General features: G+C 42.1%; 1 protein-coding gene across 2 annotated transcripts in view; it reads right to left on the reverse strand.

Annotated features, from left to right (window-relative positions):
- LOC126259359 (mitogen-activated protein kinase p38b) overlaps window positions 1-27064 on the reverse strand; it is a 104177-nt gene that overhangs the window by 5071 nt on the left and 72042 nt on the right. Inside the window, exons 7-8 of one of the 2 annotated variants that reach the window (XM_049956094.1) lie at window positions 13293-13372; window positions 1551-1629 (exon numbers count right to left, since the gene is read on the reverse strand). In XM_049956094.1, coding sequence (XP_049812051.1) covers window positions 1551-1629; window positions 13293-13372 — 159 coding nt within the window. The remainder of the gene's footprint in view (window positions 1-1550; window positions 1630-13292; window positions 13373-27064) is intronic. The other variant, XM_049956092.1, reaches the window with a different exon arrangement.

Here is a 27064-nt window from a genome sequence, read left to right on the forward strand (position 1 = left end):
TTTACATCATAAGTACCTAATTTATCTTAAAATTTGGACATCCGGCTGCATTCGGTTTCTGCATGACAATGCTCTTGTTAAAGTTCTGGGTATTGTGAAGCTAAGCAGGTTAATGCATATTTGCCAAGCCATTCCACCATTCTTAATTGGATGGTGTGTAGAGACACAGATGTAGCTACTACAACTGTTCCATTTCTTGATCAACTTAAAAGATTCCTGCATTACACTGAAAGCTTTTTGAATATAAAAAAGATGAGATCTTTTTAAAGGACCCCATAACATGTTTCAGAATAAAGGAAACATTTTGTAATAGCATATATTCTGCCAACAGTTCATTGATTTCTTCACCATCACTGTTCTTAGAGGTTACATGCCAAAGATTTTTGATTGGTTGGACATTGCTTCCAAAAAGGACATCCATTCCGCTGGATGTATTTTTAGGGAGATAAGAATCATTAAGATTCCACAAATAACTGGGGGAAATACATGTTGACCCAAGCAAAGTGTAACATACCTGAATAAACATTATATGTCTAGAGTTGGCATGTGCCGCTCAGATAGCTTGGTAACAATTGCTTCATATTAACAATCCTCTACCCAACTGGCACACAACATTCTTTGAATTTGAAGGGTTTTTACCAGCTCTATGATCTCATTGGTACAGTCAAGATCTCTGTTCCCTATGATGGACAACATTACGCTATTACTCTGCATGGTGCTCACTTCCGCCAGCTCAAGGCTATAGTTAGAGAGTATTCACAGAATTTACCACAGTCCAGCTAAGAAATTCTGGTTTCACTAAACTATTGGTTTGATTCATCTCTCCACACTACTCAATCCCCTGTAAAGCTCTTTAATCTATGCATATCTACACCCTACATAAAATTAAACATGCATACTGTACTCGAGCCTTTGTCTTCCATTGCAATTTTAACCCACGACACATCCCTCCATTACCAAATTTACTGTTCCTTCATGGTTCCGAGTGTGTTATCAACCTGGGTTCTTTAAATCAAGTTGTGTCTAAATCTCAAAAGTTCACCTGACTCACAGGGTGAATGGAAATGCTGAAAAATTTAAATTGGCAGACTCCTGAAAATAGGTGTCAGTTATCCCATGAAAGACAATTTACAAAGTTTGCATAACCAGTATTATGTGAACACTAAGAGATATTATTCATCCCGTTATCTATCTCTCCAGTAGGGAATGTGAACATAAGACTAATTACAGCACACATGGAGGCCTTTAAGTCACGATTCTTGTGCTTTATATGGGACTGAAATTGGAAGAAACTCTGAAATGTGGTATCATGCTAAGTGCTCTCTGACATGAACTTCACAGCGGTTTGAAGAGTATTAACGTAGATGCAGACCTACATGCACATCATCCAGTCAAGGAGGGAACCTCTACAAAAGGTTCTTAAGGGCAAGTACAGAAGTAACCAAGAGAAATGATATACAGTACGCAATGGCACGCACTACACTTAGAACATGAACCTAATAATATTTCAAGTCGCAGTTCTGGAAAACAACAAAAATCAAAGAAATTACCTAGTGGATTGGCTCCTTTAAAAACTTCTTTGAAGTCTTTCTTCTTTAATGGTGGTAATGACTGAATATAATTTCTTGCCTAAAATAGAAAAAACACAGGTGAAAAATATATTATACCTACAGAAATAAAGTAAACACAATTTAACCACAAATTACTTAAAACTAGAACAATACAGATGACAGTGGGGCCTCTGATACATGACACAGTATCTATGAATTTCAATGCAGAAACAAAAGATTACAAATCAACGTTCTTAGTTCTTATTTTGTTTCTGCATTGTTAACCATAATTTAAAGAGGCCAATGTCTACTTCATGAAATATAATTCAACTGAATTATTTACCATTTAATTTTTTCAGCTGGCTTTACAGTTTTTAAAAATGTCCCAAAACAAAAGTTAACTTTCTTTAAATTCAAATCCTGAAACGTGAATATTATTTCCCAGTCTGATTCCAAGAATAAATATACAAATCTGTTACAGACAGTGGAGGAACATCAGCTGTGATGTGTACCTCTGGCACCATTGCTATCATACAGTAAAGCAGTGAGACATTGCATGAGAAAATCCCGACCAGCACAGCATGTTAAAAACATGAAGCTGTGAACTGCAAACCTCATTTTTATGTATGCACCACTGTCAGGTACCCATGCTGTACAGACAAATCCATTCATTATTATGTGCACATTTTTGACTTCCTGGATAAAATTTAAGCTCATGCTCTTTGCATGGTTGGAAGGTACCATGTTAATGAGCTGGTTGGTTGGTTGGTTTGTGGGATTAAAGGTACCAGACTGCTACGGTCATCGGTCCCTTTTTCCAAATCCTAAAAACACCCACAGAGAAGAAAAACGACTAACAGAATAGAACACAGATGACACAGAACAAGAGAAACGGAGATAAAGACCAGGCAAAACTAATGAAATCACACAGAGTGTGACGGTGGCTGGCCGACCATAAGAACAAAAAAAGGAAAAGTCAACCACCGAGAACACATTAAAAACCGAGTTTAAAACCGTAGGCCAAAAGCCAGAATCAACACAAAACAATAAAATAAAACACAAACACTTAGATTAAATGATAAAAAACCCCTGCCCGAATAAAACGTAAAACTAAGCCAGCCATAGCAGGATCATCAGATAAAAGGGCAGGGAGCGTGTCAGGCAGTGCGAACGTCCGCCTGAGCACAGCTAAAAGCGGACACTACAATAAAATGTGCACCACAGAGAAAACGGAGCCGCAGCGACACAGAGGTGGGTCCTCACGGCGCAATAAGTGGCCGTGTGTCAGCCGAGTGTGCCCAATGCGCAGCCGGCAGAGGACAACAGACTCCTGGCGGGAGACCCGAATGGACGACTGCCACACAGTCGTCGACGCCTTGATACGACGGAGTTTGTTTGGTACGGGCAGGTTGCGCCATTCAGCGTCCCATAAATCGAAAATTTTGCGGCGTAATAGGGCCCGCAAATCAGTCGCTGGGAGGCCAATCTCCAGAGGTGGTTGACTGGTGGCCTCTTTCGCCAGGCGGTCAACATTCTCATTCCCGGGGATCCCAACATGGCCTGGGGTCCAAACAAAGACCACAGAGCGGCCGCAACGGTCAAGAGTATACAGGGACTCCTGGATAGCCATCACCAGACGAGAACGAGGGAAACACTGGTCGAGAACTCGTAAACTGCCCAGGGAATCGCTACAGATAACGAAGAACTCACCTGAGCAGGAGCGGATATACGCTAGGGCTCGAAAGATGGCGACCAGCTCAGCAGTGTAAATGCTGCAGCCAGCTGCCAAGGAACGTTGTTCGGAATGGTCCCCTTGAGTGAGCGCATAACCGACTCTACCAGCAACCATCGAGCCGTCAGTGTAAACAATGCCAGAGCCCTGATACATGGCGAGGATGGAATAAAAGCGGCGGAGGAAGGCCTCTGGAGGGACTGAGTCCTTCGGGCCCTGTGCCAAGTTGAGCCGAAGGCAAGGGCGGGGCACACACCATGGGGGCGTGCGCAGAGGAGCCCGGAAAGGAGGTGGAACAGGGAAAAACCCAAGCCCAGAGAGGAGCTCTTTGACGCGTACGGCGATCGGACAACCCGACCGGGGCCGACGTTCTGGCAGATGGACGACTGACTGCGGGAACAGGACACGGTAATTTGGATACCCAGGCACGCTAAAACCATGGGCAGCATAAGCAGCCAGTAATTGTTGGTGTCGTAACCGCAGTGGAGGGACACCTGCCTCCACTAGTATGCTGTCCACAGGGCTGGTGCGGAAAGCACCAGTGGCAAGGCGTATCCCGCTGTGGAGAATTGGGTCCAGCACCCGCAACGCAGATGGGGATGCTGAGCCATAAGCCAGGCTCCCATAATCCAGACGGGACTGGATTAACGCCTGGTAGAGCCGCAACAGGGTAGATCGGTCGGCGCCCCAGCGGGTGTGGCTCAAGCATCTCAGAGCGTTTAGATGCTGCCAACACGCCTGTTTAAGCTGCCGGATATGAGGCAGCCAAGTCAACCGGGCATCGAAAACCACCCCCAAAAACCTGTGTGATTCCACCACTGAAAGAAGTTCGCCGGCAAGATAAAGCCGCAGCTCCGGGTGGACAGTACTTCGCCGGCAGAAATGCGTAACGCAGGTCTTGGCTGCCGAAAACTGGAACCCATGAGCTACAGCCCAAGACTGCGCCTTGCGGATAGCGCCCTGTAACTGACGCTCAACAGCTGCAATGCCAGTAGAGCTGTAGTAAAGGCAGAAGTCGTCAGCATACAGGGAAGCGGAGACAGAATTTCCCATGGCCGCAGCGAGCCCGTTAATGGCTATTAAAAACAGGCAGACACTTAAAACAGAACCCTGTGGCACACCGGTCTCCTGGACGTGGGAGGAACTATATGAGGCCGCGACTTGCACGCGGAAGGTACGATACGACAGGAAATTTCTGATAAAGATCGGCAGAGGGCCCCGAAGACCCCATCCATGAAGCGTAGAAAGGATGTGATGACGCCATGTCGTATCGTACGCCTTCCGCATGTCGAAAAAGACAGCGACCAGGTGCTGACGGCGGGCAAAGGCAGTACGGATGGCCGACTCCAGGCTCACCAGATTGTCGGCGGCGGAGCGGCCTTTACGGAACCCACCCTGAGATGGAGCCATAAGGCCCCGAGACTCCAGTACCCAATTCAAGCGCCGGCTCACCATCCGTTTGAGAAGCTTGCAAAGAATGTTGGTGAGGCAAATGGGGCGGTAGCTGTCCACCTCTAAAGGGCTCTTGCCCGGTTTCAAAAATGGGATGACAATGCTTTCCCGCCATTGCGACAGAAACTCACCCTCGACCCAGAGACAGTTGTAAAGGTCGAGGAGGCATCGCTTGCAGTCCACTGTAAGGTGTTTCAGCATCTGACAGTGGAGGCGATCTGGCCTGGGAGCGGTATAGGGCAAGCGGCGAGGGCACTGCGAAATTCCCTCACTGAATGGAGCATTGTAAGATTCTCGGTGGTGGGTGCGAAACGAAAGGCTCCGACGTTCCATCCGCTCTTTAATGGAGCGGAAGGCTAGTGGGTAATTGGAAGCGGAACTAAGAGCAAAATGCTCTGCCAAGCTGTTGGCAATTTCGTCGGAGTCTGTACAAACTGCTCCATTCAGTGAGAGCGCAGGGACGCTGACAGGGGTCCGATAGCCGTAGAGGCGTCGGATCTTAGCCCAGACCTGCGATGGAGAGACATGGAGGCCAAAGGTGGACACATACCGCTCCCAGCACTCCTGCTTGCTTTGGCGGATAAGGAGGCGGGCTCGTGCACGCAGCCGTTTGAAGGCGATAAGGTGGTCTATGGATGGATGTCGCTTGTGACGCTGTAGCGCCCGCCGGCGATCTTTAATCACTTCAGCGATCTCAGGCGACCACCAAGGCACAGTCCGCTGCCGAGGGGAGCCAGAGGAATGCGGAATGGCAGAGTCGGCGGCCGTAACGATGTCGGTGGTGATCGATTGAACCACCGCATCAATGTCATCATTAGAGAGAGGCTCAATAGCGGCAGTGGAGGAGAACAAGTCCCAGTCAGCCTTATTCATAGCCCATCTGCTAGGGCGCCCAGAAGAGTGACGCTGTGGTAGTGACAGAAAGATCGGAAAGTGGTCACTACCACACAGGTCGTCATGCACTCGCCATTGGACAGACGGTAAGAGGCTAGTGCTGCAGATGGAAAGGTCAATGGCGGAGTACGTGCCATGCGCCACGCTAAAGTGGGTGGAGGAACCATCATTTAAAAGCGAAAGATCGAGCTGTGCTAATAAACGCTCAATGGTGGCACCTCGACCTGTCGCCACTGAACCACCCCACAGAGGGTTATGGGCGTTGAAGTCGCCCAGTAGCAAGAAAGGTGGCGGCAATTGGGCTATCAGAGCAGCCAGGACATGCTGCGCAACAGCACCATCCGGTGGAAGGTAAAGACTGCAGACGGTAACAGCCTGTGGCGTCCACACCCGAACAGCGACAGCCTCTAAAGCTGTTTGTAGAGGTACAAACTCGCTGTGAAGAGAGTTAAGGACATATATGCAGACGCCACCAGACACCCTTTCATAAGCTGCCCGGTTCTTATAATAACCCCGATAGCCACGGAGGGCGGGGGTTCGCATTGCTGGAAACCAAGTTTCCTGAAGTGCAATGCAGAAGAAAGGGTGAAGGCTGATAAGTTGGCGGAGCTCAGCTACATGGTGGAAGAAACCGCTGCAGTTCCACTGGAGGATGGTGTTGTCCATGGCTGAGAAAGGTGTGACGGGACTGGGAAGGCAGATTACGCCGTTGGGTCACCTGCTGCCTACGATTGAGCACCTGTGCTAGTGCTATCCATGGCGTCTGAGGGACCGGCGAGATCGAGGTCCTCAGCGGACGCCAGAATCTCCACCTCGTCCTCAGACGCAGAGCTTGTAGGAAGCGGCGGGACGGGTGCCACCGCAATGTCGGTATTCTTGGGGACGTTCTTCTGTTTCTGTTTCTGTTTCCCTCGTTGTGCCTTCGGTGGTTCAGGCTTGGAGGGCTTTACAGTGTCAGCCTCAGGGACGGACGACGACCGTGAGGCCCTACGACCAGGGACTGGTGGTTGTTTGAGCCACTTGCGGGGGTCAGCTTTTCCACTGGTCGGAACTTGCGAAGGGAGGTCCCCAAGGGACCCTTTCCTTGCGAGAGTAGCCGAAGAAGTCTTACGCTTCTCCGGCTGGGAAGGGGGAACTGATGCCCCCGATTGTTGGGGGGGGGTTTTGCTCCTGAAGTAGATGGAGCAGGAGCAACAGGTTGTGAAGTGCCCCCCACAAGCAAGGGGGCTGGTGGATGCTGACCGATCGTAGAGCCGATTCGTGATGGTGGGAGAACCGTCGTTGCAGCAGCGGCGTAGGTTGACGTCATCGCCACAGGATGGAGCCGCTCGTATTTCCGTCGAGCCTCGGGGTAGGTCAGGCGGTCCAGGGTCTTATATTCCATTATCTTCCTTTCTTTCTGGAATATCCTACAGTCCGGCGAGCAGGGGGAATGGTGTTCTCCGCAGTTAACACAGATAGGAGGCGGGGCACATGGAGTATCAGGATGCGAAGGACGTCCACAATCCCGACACGTGATGCTGGAAGTACAGCGAGATGACATGTGCCCGAACTTCCAGCATTTAAAACACCGCATCGGAGGAGGGATATATGGCTTCACATCACAACGGTAAACCATCACCTTAACCTTTTCGGGTAAGACATCACCCTCAAAGGCGAAGATGAAGGCACCGGACCCCGATGGACGCGCCGGACGAAGTGAACACCTCGTCGTTCTAGGTTGGTGCGTAGTTCATCGTCGGACTGCAGAAGAAGATCCCTGTGGAATATAATACCCTGGACCATGTTTAAACTTTTATGGGGAGTGATGGTGACGGAAACATCCCCCAACTTGTCACAAGTGAGCAACCTCCGTGACTGGGAGGAGGATGCTGTTTTGATGAGAACCGACCCAGAGTGCATTTTGGTAAAGCCCTCCACCTCCCCGAACTTGTCCTCTAAATGCTCCACAAAAAACTGAGGCTTAGTTTGCATAAAAGATTCACCATCGACCCGCGTACAGACAAGGTACCGGGGTGAATAATCTCCACTGCTGTCTTTAGTCATGTGTTCCTCCCATGGAGTGGCCAGGGAGGGAAATGATCTTGGATTGAATTGCTTGCCGTTGAGGTTAGACCTCGATCGCTTAGAGACTGCTGGTGGAGGCCCACCAGCGAGAGATGATGTACCACGCTTCATTGCGGGTCATCCGCCCTGATGCCACCCACTCCGACCAGGGGCTCTCCCCACGGGCACCACCCAGCCACAGCAAAGACCACCTGGCAGGATGGCCTTTGCTGGGAGTCCCGATGCCCCACAGGGATAGGCATCTACTCCTCGGCATACGTGGGGAGGTAGCAGCTCAGGCATCAGCAGTGCGATCCCTGTGTAGTCAGGGGCCTACCACCAAGAGGGTACATGACGACCCCACCACAACGGACTGGCTACCGTGCTGGATGTCGGGTGTCGAAATATCCATGTACATTATGAGGGCAAAGATGGAAGAGCACATTGGAGGGAATGTATGCCACCCAGAGCACACTGCAGTGGATGTGGCCGGAAGCTCGATGTAAGTCCAACTCCAAGAAAAATCAGGTGTGCCAGATCTTAGGGCAAGATGGATTTAAGATGCACCACGTAAGGTGTCCTTCCCCAAATGGTACGCACTAACGGAAAAATTTAGAAATGGAGTGGTCAAACCCCTTAGGGGACCATCACATTAAAGGCCGAAACAGTTGAGACTCCTTTTAGTCGCCTCTTACGACAGGCAGGAATGCCGCGGGACTATTCTAACCCCCGAACCCGCAGGGGGGTGTTAATGAGCTGACTATTCCCAGTGCAGTGTTTGGCTTATATCACAAAGACCTGCATAGCAAGTCTAATAGTGTACAGACCCTTAACAGGAATTGTTTTGATATTTATCATGCAATTAGAGATAATATTAATGAGACTTAGTAAAAGTAATTGAGAAGTTGCAGTATTTTGTGGCTTCAATACTGAGTTCATCTCTGACAGTACTAATTGTGGGCATCTAAAGTTACTGACATCCAGCTTTGGTCTGTTTACCACAGTAACACTGACAACAAGATCAGAAGGACATAGTGCAACAGCAGATGATAATTTATTTTTAAATCCAAAAGTGTGTCGTGAAGCATATGTGGTTCCACAACAAATGATCTGCCTGATGATGATGATCAAATAGCAGCAATGGATCACCCTTGTCAACTTAGTTTAGCTAAGAAGGAAGAAGTACAGTTTCATGTGAGCATAAATGCTGATTCTGTAACACTATAGAGAGAGAATTTAGTAGACAGACAATGTAAAGAAGTTAACCACGCGCACATAATAGGAATGTAATACTTTCCTTATAATATTCTGGCAATAGAAAGAACTTCCTTTTACAACAAATCAGGGACAGACAGTGTGTAAGCAGTGAGAAAGTTTGGGTAATAACTGGGATCAAATTATCCTGTGCCAGGAAGATATCAAGCATGAAATGAATCAACTTCATAAGGCTAATGACGTTCAGTTCCCTGATGACAACAATGCTACGACAGATGACATTAGATTCAAATTATTGACCACTAAATTAATTTTTTTCTAACGGTAGTAGAAAGCAATGGGACAAAAATATATCATCAACAATGATTTCATGAGATTTACTAAGGCAGGCCTTGCATATTCCCACAACGGGCATAACTTTTGCGAACTCAACTACTGGAAAGATAACAGAAAGCTTTATGTCACTGAGAAGCTATAGCTCTTCTGGAAGATATATCAACTACAGTACTTGATAGTGCTCTCCTTGAGTTATCTTTGTAATTACTCAATGTGTAAAGGTGTATTTGTTGAAATACTAAACTATGTAATGGTAACACCTAATTATAAAGCTTGGAATAAACAGCGACCTCTTAATTATAAATGTATTCCCCTCCTCCATGTACTCTCAAAATTTTTTAGAGAAGCTAGTTAATAACAGAATACTGAACCACTTTTTTGACAACCTTTAAAAGGTGCACAGTTTTGCTTCGGTAAGGACTTCTCAACAAACAAATCAATAAAAGATCACATGAACTCAGGTCTGGTAGAACTAAAGAAAATTTACCCCAGTACCATTTTCTGTGACATCGCCTAGGTCTTCAATACTCTGTGGATCATAAAACTCTACTAGGCAAATTACAGAATTTTGGCATTAAAGATATCTCCTTTGCTTGGATGGAATCATACTCAAAATGATGATATTAAAAAAAAACACAGCAATAAAAATTAATTTTTACTGGAGTAATGTTAAATAAAGAGTCTGATCTGGCTCACTCCTACAAATACTATTATGCTTGCGGGTGGTAAAATTATATCAATGAAAGACCCAAACACATCCGTACCTGAACAGTCAGGAGAATAGTGAAACAATCTTACAAATGGTTTATGGCAAACATCTGAGCTTTTAACCCTACAAAAACCAATGCTATGCAAAAAGAGAGAGAGAGAGAGAGAGAGAGAGAGAGAGAGAGAGACTGACTTACAGTACCAGACAGAAAGATCGATGGAAACACATTATGTGAAACAAAATGTATGAAACTTCTAGTCATTGAAACAGAAAAAAAAATGGGGTGGCACCAGCACAGGGATACATTAATGGGAAAGCTAAGTCTTACCTGCTTTGTAAATAGAAATCTTTCTCACTACAAAAGATGGGATTACTACCATACTTTTACCTAATAGTGTACTATAGCATAAATCCTTTAGGACAAGAAGCTGATAGCATCTTACAGAAGCCTCTTCATGGGCAGTAGGATTGTTACATTTGTTGACAATGGAATTACTCTGCAGAGGTATTTGTGATTAGTAATAGGAGAAAATTAAAGACAAACTGACTTTCTGCAACTTCTTCAGCAACAACAGCATCAATCAGAACTACAGCAAAAGAAGATCCAAGTGCTGCACAAACTACTGGAAGAAGTGGAATCTGCTCTGCTCCCATAATTTGTGATTAGCAATAATAGTGAATTAAGGATAAACTGAGTTTCTGCAACTTCAGTAACAACAGCACCAATCAGAACTACGATAAAAGATCTAATTCCTGCACAAACTATCTAAAGAAGCGAAACCTGGTCTGGTAACATAACTGCCCCCATTCAATGAAACAGTACCATTTTCACACTTTTCAGGAAATTTCCCTTTAATTGCTAATACCCAGTGACTCAACAATATAACAAGGACTTCTCGATTAGAGAAGTTGGTATTGCCAGACAAAAACATTCACTCCATGGGAATGAAGCTATTCAATACCACCTTGAAAAAGTTCTGACAATCATTTAAGACTCTGAAGTTGCAACATATTGCAAAACGGGGTATGGATGTCAATTACTCATATTGCTAAACAGAATCTACATAATAGTTGGAATGTTATAACACTCCTCATTCACCTACAGCACCTGTTACAACCCACTTATAAATGGACAGGAGTATACCCTCCAGAGGACTTAGGTGTAATATGTGGTACAGTCATGAAGCCACTGTTTAAAACCACACACATACATAGAGTATCCCTCACAGCAAGAACAGCAAAAAAAATTTCTCATCCAAGGTGGCCCTCTTGCCCTGGTCGCTTTTTAAAATACGTACTCCACAACTGACTGAACCATAACAAGGAATATGCATATTGCCACATGATATTTTATTTCTTAGTATCTGCCACACCTACTTTGCAAGATAACATCTGCCTTCCATAGGTGATACACCAACTACAAACATTATCAAGACAAGATGGTACCAGCATCTGAATACCAAACAAGCTCATTATTTATATGCAGATTAATATCTGTCTGTCTCCTACCAAATGGATATGGATGTATCAGGTTCTCTTATGGGCTGGGCAATGTATGTTCATGGATGTTCGAATATTAGTCTTTATAATTACGAGTTAAATTTTGGAAAATAAAATGACATTCAAAACACACATATCATGTAAAAGCCGTTGACAGTGTCTTGTTTTTTCCAAACCTGACTCATTTTGTACACCATTAAGGGCAATGATCAACTAGATCAAATCTAAACAGAGGCCATAACGATTTCCTATAAGGCCTGAAGATCTCAGTTTCCTTTCTGATACCAAATTCCAGCTTGTTCCTGATTTATCTGCTGTTGGCCTTACTCAGCCCCAGAGCTTGCTTGTCATGGAAGACTGATTGCTCAGCAACTATTACAGGGAAACCCCCACAATCCACCTGAAATGAGAACACTAATACATTTTTCAATTTCCCAGAATGGCCAGAACAGCTCCCAAAATGTGTTTTACTTCCAGAATGATGCAGAAGTCTTACATACCCTTGAGGACTTCCTGATTCTGACTGCCCAGATTGGCAACAGTCATAATGAACCAGTGTAATTTCGACAAGGGAACTTCCATTCATGGGACTTGTCAGTATTTTGAAAGAGAATTATATTATTTCTCTGTGAAATACTGCAAACTTTTCCCTCATATTTTGGCAATAACAGCAGACAGCTGAGAACTGCCTCATGTGTAGAATGATCAAACTGATTAGAGGATCAGTAAATATATCTTGATGGATTCTGAGAAGCATATACTGCTTGAAACAGCTTAAAGCAAAACAGCACAGAATCACTAAAGGAAAGCATAAATGGCTGTTTTCTCACACACAAATAATAAATAGACAAATGACTGACAAGCTGAGTATTATTCAAGTACTGGTGCTTTAGGATTCAGGTATGTTAATGCCTGTGCTCCCTTCAACATGATTAAACATCGCACATCACAGCTGGGCAATTTATTGGAATCTGGTACAACAATAGTCAGTCAAAGCATTAGATTAACTAATGTCAATAGTCATGATTGTAGGACTGCTTTCAAATAATTAGAAGCATTAAAACAACAACAGAGTACTGTTGTTTATGAGTAGCAGTTCCTACTTCTTGCTCACATTTCATTAGAACTCTTGCTCACATTTCATTGGAAATATGCCACAGTGAAACTCAACTGCGGTGAGCCTTGCAAACAGTAACATTATAACACTTCATCTCACAGAGCTTAACTGAAGAACAAACTGTGATGTGAGGAGGTTAATATAATGATAAGCATTCTCCCTGAACTGGAATCTTATTGAACATGCCTGTGATTCATTAGGAAGGTGCAGTGTACTACACAACACCTCTAATGATTGTCCCAGAACTTAAGCTACCCCTCTTTGAGAAGTGGTATAACATTCTCCAAAAATTCATCAAATCCTGACAGCAGGTGAGAATCAGTGTTGGCCAGTTATGATCATTGTGAACTATCAGGAAAACGTTAACTTTTGAAGCTTTGCAAGACTGCGAACTATTTAACTAGTCCAAAAACTATCTCACACACTAAGTCATATGGATACACAACAAATATATGAATATATTTCAACATATTCTAAGCATCTCTTCCTACAACGGTTGATACCTCCGCTGAGTTAACTGTTTTCACCACTGTACAATTGTTATGTAATAATGTATGCCAGCAGCATGCACATACTGAAATAAGTTAGAACGTATACCACGTTACTTACATTACTTTACAATTTACAGACAAGAAGCAAACAAAGCATCATGTGATTTACCTGAATTACAAACATATTTACAAAATGCAAAATAAAACTGTAAAAATAGCTATTAAAAATAAGTTAGCTAATGACAGTTACCTCCTCACTTGTTATTTTATCAATTGTCTCCTTAGTTGGAGTTCCACAAAGCACTAGAATGCGTGTTAAATGATCAATGTCTGCAGAAAAACTTTGTTAAGGATTCTAAGCATTACTAGCTACAATGGTTAAATATGTTAAAAATAATCTGATTCATAATGTTTACCAGTTGTAGTATACTCCATACAATGTGTCTGCACCACCTACAATCCTTGAAAGAGCATAATTCTCACACAGTAATTCCAAATATGGTCAGGGAAAACATAAGCCATTTATAAAATTATGCCCAAAGGTTATCGAACACACAAAATCCAATGTAAAACTATGAAATAGAAAATTGATATTGCAAGCTCTTATTAACCATCTACATCTCCACTTGATGGAACAAAAAACCGCAACCAGTGGAATATCTGCACGCAGAGAAAATGTCTAAAAGACTGACACTAGGTGAGTGCTGCCTAGTACAATGCATTTGTCCGAGACACACTAATCTCACCCCAGGCCTTACGGTCTGAGGTGTGATAACAACAACATTCTTTCACTTTTGGTGTTCCTGGAGGGGACACTGACAAGCGCTCGATATGTGCATAATGTTGTCAGACCCGTTCTTTTGCCATTCTTGCTACGGGAAAGTGACGTGTCGTTCCAACACGGTAATGCTCACCCACACAGTGCCTGTGGAACTCCGTGTGATCTGTGCTCTGTAAGACGTGCAGCCACTTTCCTCGCCTGCACCACTATCTCCGGACCTGTCTCTATTGGAATACGTGTCAGAAATGGTGGGACAAGAATTGACTCTTCCATCAAATTTCGGGTGTGCAGCCGCATACATTCCACTTCTTCTGAACACCGACCAGCCGAGGTGACCGCAACCACTGCGCATTCGGCCACAGATATACGAGGTGCCACAGACATTGATCAGCAGCAAAGAGGTATGACACGTGCATGGGATATTTACGCACAAATAGCTGCCACCGTCCTTCGTAGATGATGAGTGTACTCAGAACTCTGGTACACAGAGCACACGTCATTGCTGACGAGCTTCTACACCTCAGAAGAGTTTTTGAAGCCAACGGGTACTCTCCACAGCAGATACATAAGGTACTACAAATGAAACCAACAGTCGAAATAAGAAAAGCAGAAGAAGACATGGAAAGTTTTTAATCCATGACTTTTCTGTTATACGTGGGAAGCCTATTGTCAAAAATAGGACGGATCCTCAGTAAACACAAAGTGAAAGTGATTTTTCACCCTCCACCAAAGACAGCAGCACTGCTGGGTTCCATTAAAGATGATTTGGTGCTTCGGAATCCTGGGGTTTACAAGATCCCCTGTGAGTGCGGCCGTTCAAACATCGGACAAATGACACGTACAGTCCAGGAGAGAGGCACAGGGCACCGCAGGTACACCCAGCTCTTACAACCTAATAAATCTGTAGTGGCAGAGCACTGCACTGTCACTGGGCACTCGTGGTGTACAATAATGTCGAAATTTTAGCCTCAACTTCATCTTTCTCGGACTCAGTAGCGAAAGCAGCAATTGAAATTTGGTTGGCAATGAATTTAATTAATAGAGATAGTGGCTTCAGCTCAGACAAATCATGGAATCCGGAAATTCCATAATAAACTCGCAAAGACATCACGACGGTGCAGCTCGCAGTGATACATTGATATCACTGTATGGATCGACTTCGCAGTCATACAGCTAATTCCATACGTATGTCATACCTCTTTGCCACTGATCAACGTTTCTGGCGCCTCATGTATCTGTGGCCACATAGGCAGTGGTGCGATCTGCGGGTTTAAAAGGATGGAGCAAGTGCTGGAGTGTCATTCACCTCGACTCACTCTGAAGATGGCTGGATGGTATTCAGCCGAAATATTAGAAGATAAAGTCGAATGTATGCGGCTGCACGCCCGAAATTATTGGAACAGTCTTTGCACTGCAAAAATATGAAGATGCACGACAAGAATTGACTTGAGCGACTCATCAACCAACAACTCTTACAGAAACATGTGAACAGGACGAGCAGGCATGGCGCAATGTATCCCACGACAGGATTAGCCACCTGTACAATGCCAGAGTCAGCGTCTGCATTACCACACACGGAGGCTACACCACATATAATATGGGTGTTTCACCATGGGTTGATACCTGGTACATCAGAACTGCTTGTGCTATTGATCTGTAAATGTAATCATTTTATGCACTCCATATGCACCATGCAACAATAAATCTTGAGTGGGTTGGAATCATCTAAAAGGGTGTAATAATTTCTTTTTTGCAATATAGATCAGATCATGCATTTAATAAGTTCTAAAACAGTTACTGTGTGAAGCAGCAATCAGCATACATTAACATGCAAGTGTGTGAAGAACACTAATCGAGTATAGTGAAAAATTAAATTTAAGTGAATTTATGTACTTTAGCTTGATTTGTAACACACTGGAGTTCACATCTTCATTCAGTGCTGCTGCAGATTTTATCCTCTGAAGAAGCAATCACTGTGGATGGTGGACGGAGGGAGAAGGTAAAAGGGGTGGAGTAGGTAATAAATGAACTGCTTCTCACAAAAACACTGACCCAAGTTCTGTTTGTGAAAAACAAAGATGCTGTAACTTACCAAACGAGAAAGCGTGGTATGTTGATAGACACAATAAGAAACACACACACACACACAAATTTCAGGCTTTCGTAATCCAAGGTTGCTTCATCAGGAAAGAGGGAAGGAGAGGGAAAGACGAAAGGATGTGGGTTTTAAGTGAGAGGGTAAGGAGTCATTCCAATCCCGGGAGCGGAAAGACTTACCCTAGGGGGAAAAAAGGACAGGTATGCGCGTGCACACACACACACACACACACACACACACACACACACACACACACACACATCCACCCGCACATATACAGACATAGGCAGACATATGTAAATGCAAAGAGGTTGGGCAGAGATGTCAGTCGAGGTGGAAGTACAGATGCAAAGATGATGTTGAATGACAGGTGAGGTAAGAGGGGCGGCAACTTGAAATTAGCGGAGGTTGAGGCCTGGTGGGTAACGTAGGCAGCACCTATGTTTTATATCAAGAAAATTCTACTATTTGCCCTGTGCATAGAAAAAAATTGAGACCCTGAGAGACAACAGCCTTCTTGAATGATTGAATCAGTGTCATAAACACAAAACAAAGTTACTCCATTGTTAAATAAGAGAGACATAAATTTCTATAAGGAAGATTCTATATTATACGGAAGTGATTATATGGGATCCAGTGGAAATTGTAACTGATACACAAATAACAGCCTCATAATCTTGAAGAGGCACTTTTTTGAGAATTTTGTGTCCATTGCAAATAAAATGGAGGGTTTGATGAAGTAAGAAGCAATACTTCCTTTATGTGGAAAATCCAACGGACACACTGTTCAGTTTTTTGGGATCTGAGAAAGAAGAAAAAGAAGAAGACAAACAAGTTTCATTTTCCAATAAGGTGCATAAACTAAAACATAAATGAAAACTGTCATATCAACTGAATGGGTGTGCATCAAACACAGATAATGCCCGCTGCTAATATGCGCTGTTCCTGCCTGATCTCACTGAGATTTCTTTCTGCAAGCATCTCAGAACTTCTGATGATGGGGTTTAGTGAGAAAGGAATTACTTACATTTAAGGCTGGTGTAAACAATGAAACATATTTTTAAAAAGTCATGGCAGCATAATGTATTTATATTCAATATTGGCGAAAATTGGTCATATGAAATTGTCCCTCAATTTTAATCACTCTGTACAGTATTCTTTTTGATTGCAAATGATGGAATCTCAAGAGAGTAACTACATCAAACAGTTTCATCATTCACAGAAGTCTCATAAGCTATAATGAAAAATAACTGTAGCATAGAATATGTCGCAATGAGCACGAGAGGTGGGTGGCACATACATAGTGATGATAGGGGAAGATTATAAGGACACACCTAAACTACACTTCCAAATACTTACTTTATTCCAAGACTTCGCAGATTTTAGCTCATCACATAAGGATTGCTTGAAAGTTAATCTAGTTACCATTTAGCCAATAATGAATTTCCACTCTGTAGCACAGAGTGCTGCATTGATTTGAAACTTCCTGGCAGATTCAAACTGTGAGCCAGACAGAGGTTTTAATGTAGGGCCTTTACTTTTAACATGCTTGTCTACCACGAGGCCACCAGCAGCAAAACTGCATGCTCAATGCTGTGTGGCTACCACTAGTCGTATCAGAGCCTCATGCTTAGTGCCGTGTGCCTGGCCTGGCAGTTAAACATCCATCACTAAGCATGCAGCAATCAACGTGTTACAGGGCAAGAGCTCCAATGACAGAGCTATCCGAGTGTGACTCCTGACCTGCTCTTACAGCTTTACTTCCATCATTATGTCTGCTATCTTTCAACTGCAAAGCCTTGAGGGGCTATCACTCCAGGAAAGAAAGGATATTGTGGAGAAATTTCAGGAGTGCTACACAAGATATGCACGAGAACTTCTGTGAAGTTTTGAAGGTAAGAGAGATGTACTGGCAGAAGTAAGGCTGTGGGGATGGGTCATGAGCTGTGCTTGGATTGCACAGTCAGTAAAGCAAGTGCCCCTGGCAGGCAAACGTTACAGGTCCACACAGTTTTAATCTAACAAGAAGTTTCATTTTTCACATGTCTGTCTGTGTTTTAGAATGACTGATATTTTGTGGGTAATGACCTAACTTCATTTTAATATTTTGCAGTGAACACACAGTGCGTAGTGGGGCAATCACTCTGATGTAGAAATAATTCAAAAGCCAAGATCGCTTAAATAATGTTTACTGGATAACCGGTTTCAACACATTAAAGGTGCCATCATCGGATCCGAATGGTTTATAAATGTTAATCTACATTCAGATCCGATAATGGCATATTTAGTGTGTTGAAACCGGTTATCCAGTAAACAGTATTTAAGTGATCTTTGCTTTTGAATTATTCCTCAACTTAATATTTAGATTCCATCCAAGATTTCAAACTGATCTGGTTGTTCTTATGAATGACTTGTACAACTGCTGCTTTGGACTTTAAATTATCTGTATGGTGATGTTATCAATAAACACATATGAGATAGATAGTTGAACCCAACCCTTACCTACCACGATCCATGCTCTTACAACTTGAGCTGTCAACATACGACAACCTACAACCAACCTTCACACCCTCACTTCTACCATTACCTCTTTCATACTTTAACTCCACAGAAATTCCTCCGAATTCCTCACTGAAATAGCACTCCTGGGGAAAAGGATGCAGTGGCTTAGCCAAAGCCTAAAGGCCATCCTCAGCTTTAATTTCACAGGAAATATCTTAATAGTGGGTGTCTGTGTGTGTGAACACACATACTTTTGCCAGAAAAAGAGCAGGAGCTCAACAGCTAGTGAGAACGCTGTTTCGTGTTACTTCTTTCTGTGCTCCATGTATCGGTCGAATGTTGGTGAGTGGTTGCCCTTCCTTATTTTACGTATTACATAAAAAAACACAAGATATTGTGCACTAAAACAGCACTGAAAATATTGTAGAACACCCTATAGACTTGTTTTCATTGGTATACGGTAATACTTTGAATACTGCTCTCTTTCCTCCCCAAAACACAAACATTCAAAACCACAACCTCAGCATTACATAATTTATGTAAATGAGTTGAAAATAAAAATGAAAAGAATGCAGCATAGATAAACCTCTTGCAGAATGTGGACAGAGCTGTTGCATCAAGAACCGTAGTTATTTTGAAGGCACATAAGCCCTATGACAATCTTTCCAGGTGAAAAATTATTGTTCTGAGGACTATAGCTAAACCCCTAACAATAAACACCCAGTGAAATATTCCCTCTGTTCAGGTTAATCTTATTTTTACAATAACTAACTCAAGAATGTAATGTATTATGTTATATCTGAAGTTCTCACCGTGATTGTCTGATGATATTTTTCAAGTTTACAATCAAGTTCATAAATCCGTTTTTGTGTACTGTCTTTCAATAACTAACCTAGCTTTATCTTCTTCAGGTGTTGCAAGCTCTGGTTTGTGTTACAATGCCTTCAATTTAAGTGAGACTGCGGATTTGACACCATGTATACGTGGATCTTTCTTGCCTTTTCAACTGTTTGATGTGGAAAAAACGAAGGCGGATGTTTCACAGAACAACAAAGGGCACAGAAAAAATTATCTTTGAAAAGATATAGAAGATGTCAGCAGATAAAAACTGTGATAAGTAGCAGTGCGATGCAAACAATTCACAGTCTCCTTGGAGCCCAGGCATACAAAAGACCATCACTTGCAGCATCTGATCAACCATCCAAATAATGTGCACAACAGAATCATCAACTCAGCTGAAAAACATTGTATCAATCATGTAAAATATGCTGTAGGATTTAAGAGTATGTTTAAAACACATAAATGTATCTGTATTTCAGCAGATTATGAAACAGAAAACTTCGTAATACTCTCCTTAATTCCAACAATATTAGTAAAGGATAAATTGCTACTCTCTGTAAAGATGACATGTTGAGTTGCAGGCAGGCATGATGAAAAGAGAGTTACATATAAGCTTTTGGCCAAAGCCTTCTTCAGAACACACACACACACACATTCACACAACTGAGCACACCTCACACATGCATGATCGTACCTCTGGCTAGACTGCAACAGAAACACAGTAAATAAGAGCATCAATGAGTGTGGCAGGGAAGTGGGAGGGATAGTAGGGTATGGGGGGGGGGAGGAGGAATCGGTGCAGCCTGGTGGTGCATGCAGGGACTAGAGGTGGTGGGACAGGGCTGACAGAGGTGTGGATGGAGCCATCAGACACACATTCCCCACTCCCAAAACCATTCTGGCCTCAACCAATGGTATCCTACTGCCCCACACCCTCCACAAGCAACTGTTTCCGCCTCCTCTGTCCTGTCACCACCTCAAAATTTGCCTCCCTTCATCCTCACTGAGTGCTGCTCTCTACCAGTGCATCAACTTATCTTTCCCCCTTCTCTGCTCTTTTCCTTTCCTTCTCTGCTCCTCTCCTTTCCGTGCCCCATTTTTTCCACCTCCTCTGCCCCCCCCCCCCCCCCCCAAATGCTGTACCTGCCAGCACCATCCTCCCACCTCTAGTCCCTTTATGCCTTTATGCCATGCCATGCCAGGCAGTGCCAATTCCTCTTCCGTCACTCATACACTGCTCTCCTTCCCCCTTTCACACCACACTCTGGATTGTCTTGCTCTGGTTCCAGGCGTTTGTGTTCCAGTGGCTGGAGGTAGTGGTCATGTGTGTGTGAACTGTGCTTGCTTGTGTGAATGTGTTTTCATTTCTCTTTTCTGAAGAAGGCTTGGCTAAAAGGTTATTTGTAACAGTTTTTTCATCGTGCCTGTCAGCAACTCAATGTGTCATCTTGATGGTAAGTAGCAATCTATCCTTTTCTAATATTGTTGATATTCCTACCTGGACTTTTCATTGTTTGTTTTCTTCATTTTAGTAATTCACCGAGCTATTGCTCATCACCCATTATCATTATCTGTACACCATTAGAGAAATCCTAATATCAGGAAACATCATAACTTCCATTCAGACCTCTAAAAGAATTTATCATTCATCACTGAATTTTATTACACATGAAAAGACACAAACTAACTGGAAAAAAAAAATCTAAAGAGCATTGACATATTTAGAAAACTGTGTCCCACGGGCATACTGCTCCTTTTAACTTTCCATTCTGTCTCAATGTGCTCCATCACCTTCTATCAACATAGTGAATCAGACTTTCCACATCCAGTTCAGAATTTTCCTTCTGTTTCAGTACTTTTATGTCTTTCCTTCTCTTTGTTTATTATCTGCTCCTGATAAAAAGAGGTAAAAAATCCTGAGAACTACAGATTAAATTTTGGCATTTTCATTTGTACGCCTGATATTTGCATTTTGCAATAAATATTTAAGTTTTGAGTGAAAATGCAATTTTGTTTCTGTCTGAGGAATGTCGCTTTATACTTGCCCATCTTGATTACTTAGTTTTTTTGTTTAACTGGTGTTACTTCTTGTGGAAATTTGTTACTTTTTAAAGTGTCACTGATTCGATTATTGCCAAGCTAATTCTTTGCTTTCAACCCCTCACCCTCAGTTATAACTGATAAGTTACTGGTGGGCAACCTCTGAAAACTTATCAAAGAACATGGACAGATTCACTCTCTTAAACTTGGCTATTCATTGACGGTTAATGAGAAATGCATGAAGCAAACCTGCAGTATAATTTCAATGCTGTATTTTGTAAATTTCGAAGTGCCATGATATGAAACTGTGGAAAATAGATATCAGTACCATAAAATAAAACTTACAAATGGTTTCCACATTCAAATAAATTGACACCATAGGCACAGAAATTAACTACAATGTATCCTTACGTAATTCTGAATGGACAAAAATCATATTTTCATTTGCTATATCTTCCTGGAAAAATACTGTACCATAATTAACCAAATAATGTGAAGTGAAGTGATTTAATGATTAATTCGTGCCTGAACAACAGCACTGTGTGAGGGGAAGGAACCTAGTGTCTTTGTCCAATATCTAATTTGAGCTAAATCTGGCATTTGCTGTAAGTTGTCACACTTATCTCACAACTTAATAGTCAGGCAGGATCTTGGGATTATTGCACTCATTATACATCACACAGTGCAGAAAGGTGAGGACTCCATTAACTGGTTGATGTTGGAAAGTCATGGGTACATGCTTCACAAGTTGTTGTTTGAACACTACCACACTCAAGTAAGTACACACACATACATGTCAAATTCTAAAGCAAGGTGAGTCTTATTCCCCAATTGTAAAATAGAGTTTTTTTATGGATTATGTGACACAAAATAATAACAAGGTACTTTCAGCTTGATCATAACCCTTAAATTCTGACTGTCGGAAAAACACTAGTAACTGGAAAAGTTTCTGCACCATGAATAGTTCCTGTACACTTCTTATGACAGAATCTGTTGTTTCAGTCCAACCTTAGTTCTACATCAACAGTCACCAAATTTGAATCAGTATAGTCACCCCCCCCCCCCCCCCCCCCAAAGTGAACTGGTAGCTTTCACCTTGAGAAAAAGTTCTTTTACTAGATAAGCTTTTTGGATGTGATACATTAACTGTACAGTCTTACTAGCAGAAAATTTCCCCTTTATCCATTTCTGATTCTATCTGCCCATTTCCTACTGCAATATGTTCAACATTCATCATATGTCACTGCTCTCCAATAAGTATAATACAAGGCCACAGTAAATACCAACTATGGACAGCATGTCAGAACATTCACCTGCTATTCAATGGTAATCTTTCCTCTGTAAGAAAAGCAATGTCAAACTGACAAATACTTTTCAGTTTTCCATTTAGTGCTTTCTATCCTCCAATTACAGCTAATGGCATAAGAATCTTTATGCTAATAAAAGCAAGTCTGCACTGACTAATTTATTCCCCAATTGATTTTTTGCCAGCTCAGAACATATTCCAATGGAGAGTGCTACAAAATAGTACCAATTTTTATTTAGCAATTGTGCCTCAAATCTTTGTTGTGGCAAACTACAGTTTCAACTGGTTTGTTAATCTATGTCTGCTATTTCAATATCTCTCTACAATTTGTCTCATATTAAATTTCAGACTGTGTCACTGTGTTTATTAACACTTTCTCATACCACTCTTACCAATTATGCAATAAAGTGTTAACAACAGTCAGATATTTATATATTTATTTTTTTATTTACTGCTTCACTACCTATCAGTAATTTGTTTGGGTAATGAAGTCTTAACATAAATATTTACAAGTCAATTTTACATGAAGTCTTCTGCAAGAGCATCATCACCACCATTATATCTTACTTCATTTATAACCTTTCGATAAAAACGTTCAAAAATAAATTTTGAGTTTACTCTTTTCACTCTTCTTTAAGCTGGTATATGCCGAAGTTTAACACAGCCCACTTTTATCAAACGTCAATCCTCTAATAAAATATCCATCAAGCTGCTTATATCTACAGACTCTTTCATATTTAATAGTACTGAGTGAAATTTTAACAACTTTTTTGCACTTAAAAAGATTTTAGACTTTGGCCACTTACTTCCTAAAAATCAATAAAATGATAGCAAATGTCTACTGGTACCCAATGGCTCCCAACCCAATTACTGTTAATCTGTCCATAATTATCATGAAAGCAAAACAGCACACTTTGTTGTGTATCGTATCTCCCCTCAGATTGCTTCTACAAACATTTGCCTTTCAATCTTACACAGGCCAAACAAAAATCCTTAAACAATTCACAGACGATATACTCCATGAACAATTGTACTGATGCTACATTCGCTATGAATTTTACATCTTAAATTCTCATTCTTATTCAATCATACTCTGAATTTACTCCTCATATGTTTTAAAAATAGTTTGGAATCAGTAGATCTTTTCTACAGTGCTTGCACTCTTTGCTGGGCACTTTTTGAAAGTCATACGTAACTTTCCCCTGCCTCTCACTTCTTTGATGCTTCATACCTCATTTTATCACAAAGGACCATGCCCATGCTTCTGTAAATCAACTGCCACAGCTAAATACATGTCATCAAAGAATGGTGGCCTCTGAGGCAATACTGACCCTACAATTTATATTACAAGGAAAGAAGGGTGGGGTTGACTTTATGAAATCGGGTATTGCATCCTGCAGACTTTCACCTTGGTGGGCCCTCATTCAGGAGTAATTGATGAAAAAGAATTTCTGAATGTCTTATGATCTTCTACAGCCTTTAAAACAGCACTGAATTAGAGGAAGGTGCCATAGCGTAGTGGTTAAGTTACTGTATTGATGAAGATTGTGGGTTGGAAACCTGTTGAGTACAATCTACTTTTTTATATCCTTATCAAAATAGCTGCAATCACTATTTTTATTTAATTAATTGGTTTAAATACAATATTTTTCATTGCTCATTCTTGACCATATTATTTTAATAATCCTATTAACTTTGTTTCTTTTTATTTCCCTTTATTTTTTTCATTTGAATTTTTGTCCAAGCGATCCTAAATATTTTTATTTAGCTATCGTGAGTCTGTCCCCTACATTATTGAATCTGTATACTGAGCAGCAAACAGTAGGAAATCAAGAAGAAATTTGGAAAGGGAATTAAAGTTCAGGGAAAAGAAATAAAAACTCTTCAGTTTTGCTGGCGAAATTGCAATGGTCAGAGGATTTTGAGCAGCAGCTGAACAGAATGGATAGTGTCTTGAAAAGATATTATATTAGGTTGTTGCATAAGTTCATAGCATCTTTCCTTATGTTTAATAAACACAACACATAATAAAGACTTAAGTCATCGATAATATATTCTCCTCCACTTTTTACATCAGTCTACTAATGCTGGGGTAACTTTTTGATTCCGTGACTTTAGAAATCACTTGGTTTTGAGGAGGAGAACTCAACGAGTTTGGAACATATTTTCACCCATAAAGGAAGTTCCTTGAAGGTTGTTTGATAGAGAATGGAAAAGTTGCAGATCTGAAGGCACAAGGCCAGGTGGATAAGGTGGGTACGGAATGACTTCCCAACCCAACTCCTGTATAGTGTTTTTTGTCAGTCTAGCATATAAATGTCAGCAGCAATGATTACACTCTGGGGAAGCAATTTCTAGAACACCACACCATCACTGTTCAATCAGATGCATAACATTATATTTTGGGGATGCAGTAAGGTCTCTGACGGGGAATTGCTGCTTTGTTTGGGCTCAATCATTCCTCTCTTTTCCTTATGTTAGCATAAAGACACCAGTAATGATACAGGATAGGAATGGTCAGTGTTGTTTGTAAGCCAACTGATGATGAGCAAGCAGAGCTGCACATATGACCATCCACTGATATTTGCAATTTTGGCTTAGTGCATGTGATACTCATACACCCAGTTATTGAACCTTCCCCATTGCATGCAAATGTCACATGATGGAATGATGACAGTTCATCACATTCACCAGTTCTTGAGCACACTGATGTGGATTGTTGTGGATTAAAGTGTTTAAAGCTCTTCATCAGACCCCAAAAGTCTTCTGAATGTGGAGAGTCACTATTGCCAAAACAATCCTCCTTAAAACAAGAAAACAATTTTTTTTGCTATGCCTTGTCCAATGACATTATCTCAATATACTGTGCAAATGTGTGTGACTATCTCCACTGCTGTCACCCCTCTATTGAACTCAAACGGAAGAACAGTTCCAATTCTCCATTTGGCACTCCCTTTTCTAGCATCTACTGCTCCACTCACTATCCCTATGTGACAAAATGAGTATATGTAAACTGAAATAGCAGCAGTGAACCACTAATAAAAATATTACAATTGATAAATGAACCATATCAACCGGAATACCAACATGCAAAACAAAAACACTACCAACTTGTGCACCAACCTATTAAGATGAACACTTAACAAAGTGAAACAAGGGTAATGCAATGTAGTCAAATTAAATCAGGCACTGCTGAGGGATTTAAATTAGAAAATGAGACAATAAATGTAACAGATGAGTTTTGCTATTTGAACAGCAAAATAACTGATGATGGCTGAAGTAGAAAGATCATAAAATGCAAATTGGCATTAGCATGAAAAACATTTATGTAAAGAGAATATTGTTAACAGTGAATGCAAGTTTAAGTGTTAGAAAGTCTTTTCTGAATTTATTTGTCTGGAATGTAGTCTCGTACAGAAGTAAAAACTGGATTATAATTAGATCAGACAAGACGGCAATACAGGCTTTGAAACTTGGTGCTATAGAAAAATGCTGAAGAATACATGGGTAGATTGTGTAACTAATAAGAAAGTACTAAATAGAATTGGAGAAATAAGCAATTACAATGAAATGAATACCCCTAGCTGCACACAGGCATTGAAATACACTGCTGGCCACCGTAAATGCAACACCCTGAAGGAAGCATCCGAATCAAGTGAAATTTACACCATGAGTTTGCAGCGATGAGATATGCAACTGATTAGAATTTCATCCCAGACGCACATCACGCGCGCCTGTGGCGCCACCTCATAGCGCCATTTAAGGCTTGGCGATTTCGACGCGTGTACGTTCGGCACGTGTGTTTACCTTGTGGTTGTTTCACAAGACGATCAGTTATGCCTCGTAGACAACAGCGAACATCTTTTGATCAAGTATCCGAGTTCGACAGAGGAAGGATAGTGGCTTACCGAGATTGTGGATTATCATACAGAGAAATCACTAGTCGTGTTGGACGAAACCAAACAACTGTAATGCGGATATGTGACCGTTGGATGCAGGAGGGTACGACGGACCGACGTGGTCGATCGCATTCACTTCGGTGCACCACAGCACGTGCTGATAGGCAAATTGTGCGCATGGCAGTGACGGATCGCTCAGTGACATCCCGAACCATAGCACAGCACATTGCGTCTGTAACGCATCATCCAGTGTCTGCGCGTACCATTCGACGCCATTTACAGCAGAGTGGTCTGTCCGCAAGACGTCCATTGCTTCGTCTACCATTGACGCAGAACCACAGACGTCTCCGTCACCAATGGTGTGATGACAGACGGATGTGGACGGCAGAATGGAATGACGTTGTCTTTACTGACGAGGCACGCTTCTGTCTGCAGCACCACGATGGTCGGATTCGAGTGTGGAGACACCGTGGAGAGAGGATGCTGGACAGCTGCATTATGCACCGCCACACTGGTCTTGCACCGCGTATTATGGTATGGGGCGGTATTGGATATT

This window comes from Schistocerca nitens, chromosome 5 (assembly GCF_023898315.1).
Source record: "Schistocerca nitens isolate TAMUIC-IGC-003100 chromosome 5, iqSchNite1.1, whole genome shotgun sequence".
Taxonomy (NCBI): Eukaryota; Metazoa; Arthropoda; class Insecta; order Orthoptera; family Acrididae; genus Schistocerca; species Schistocerca nitens.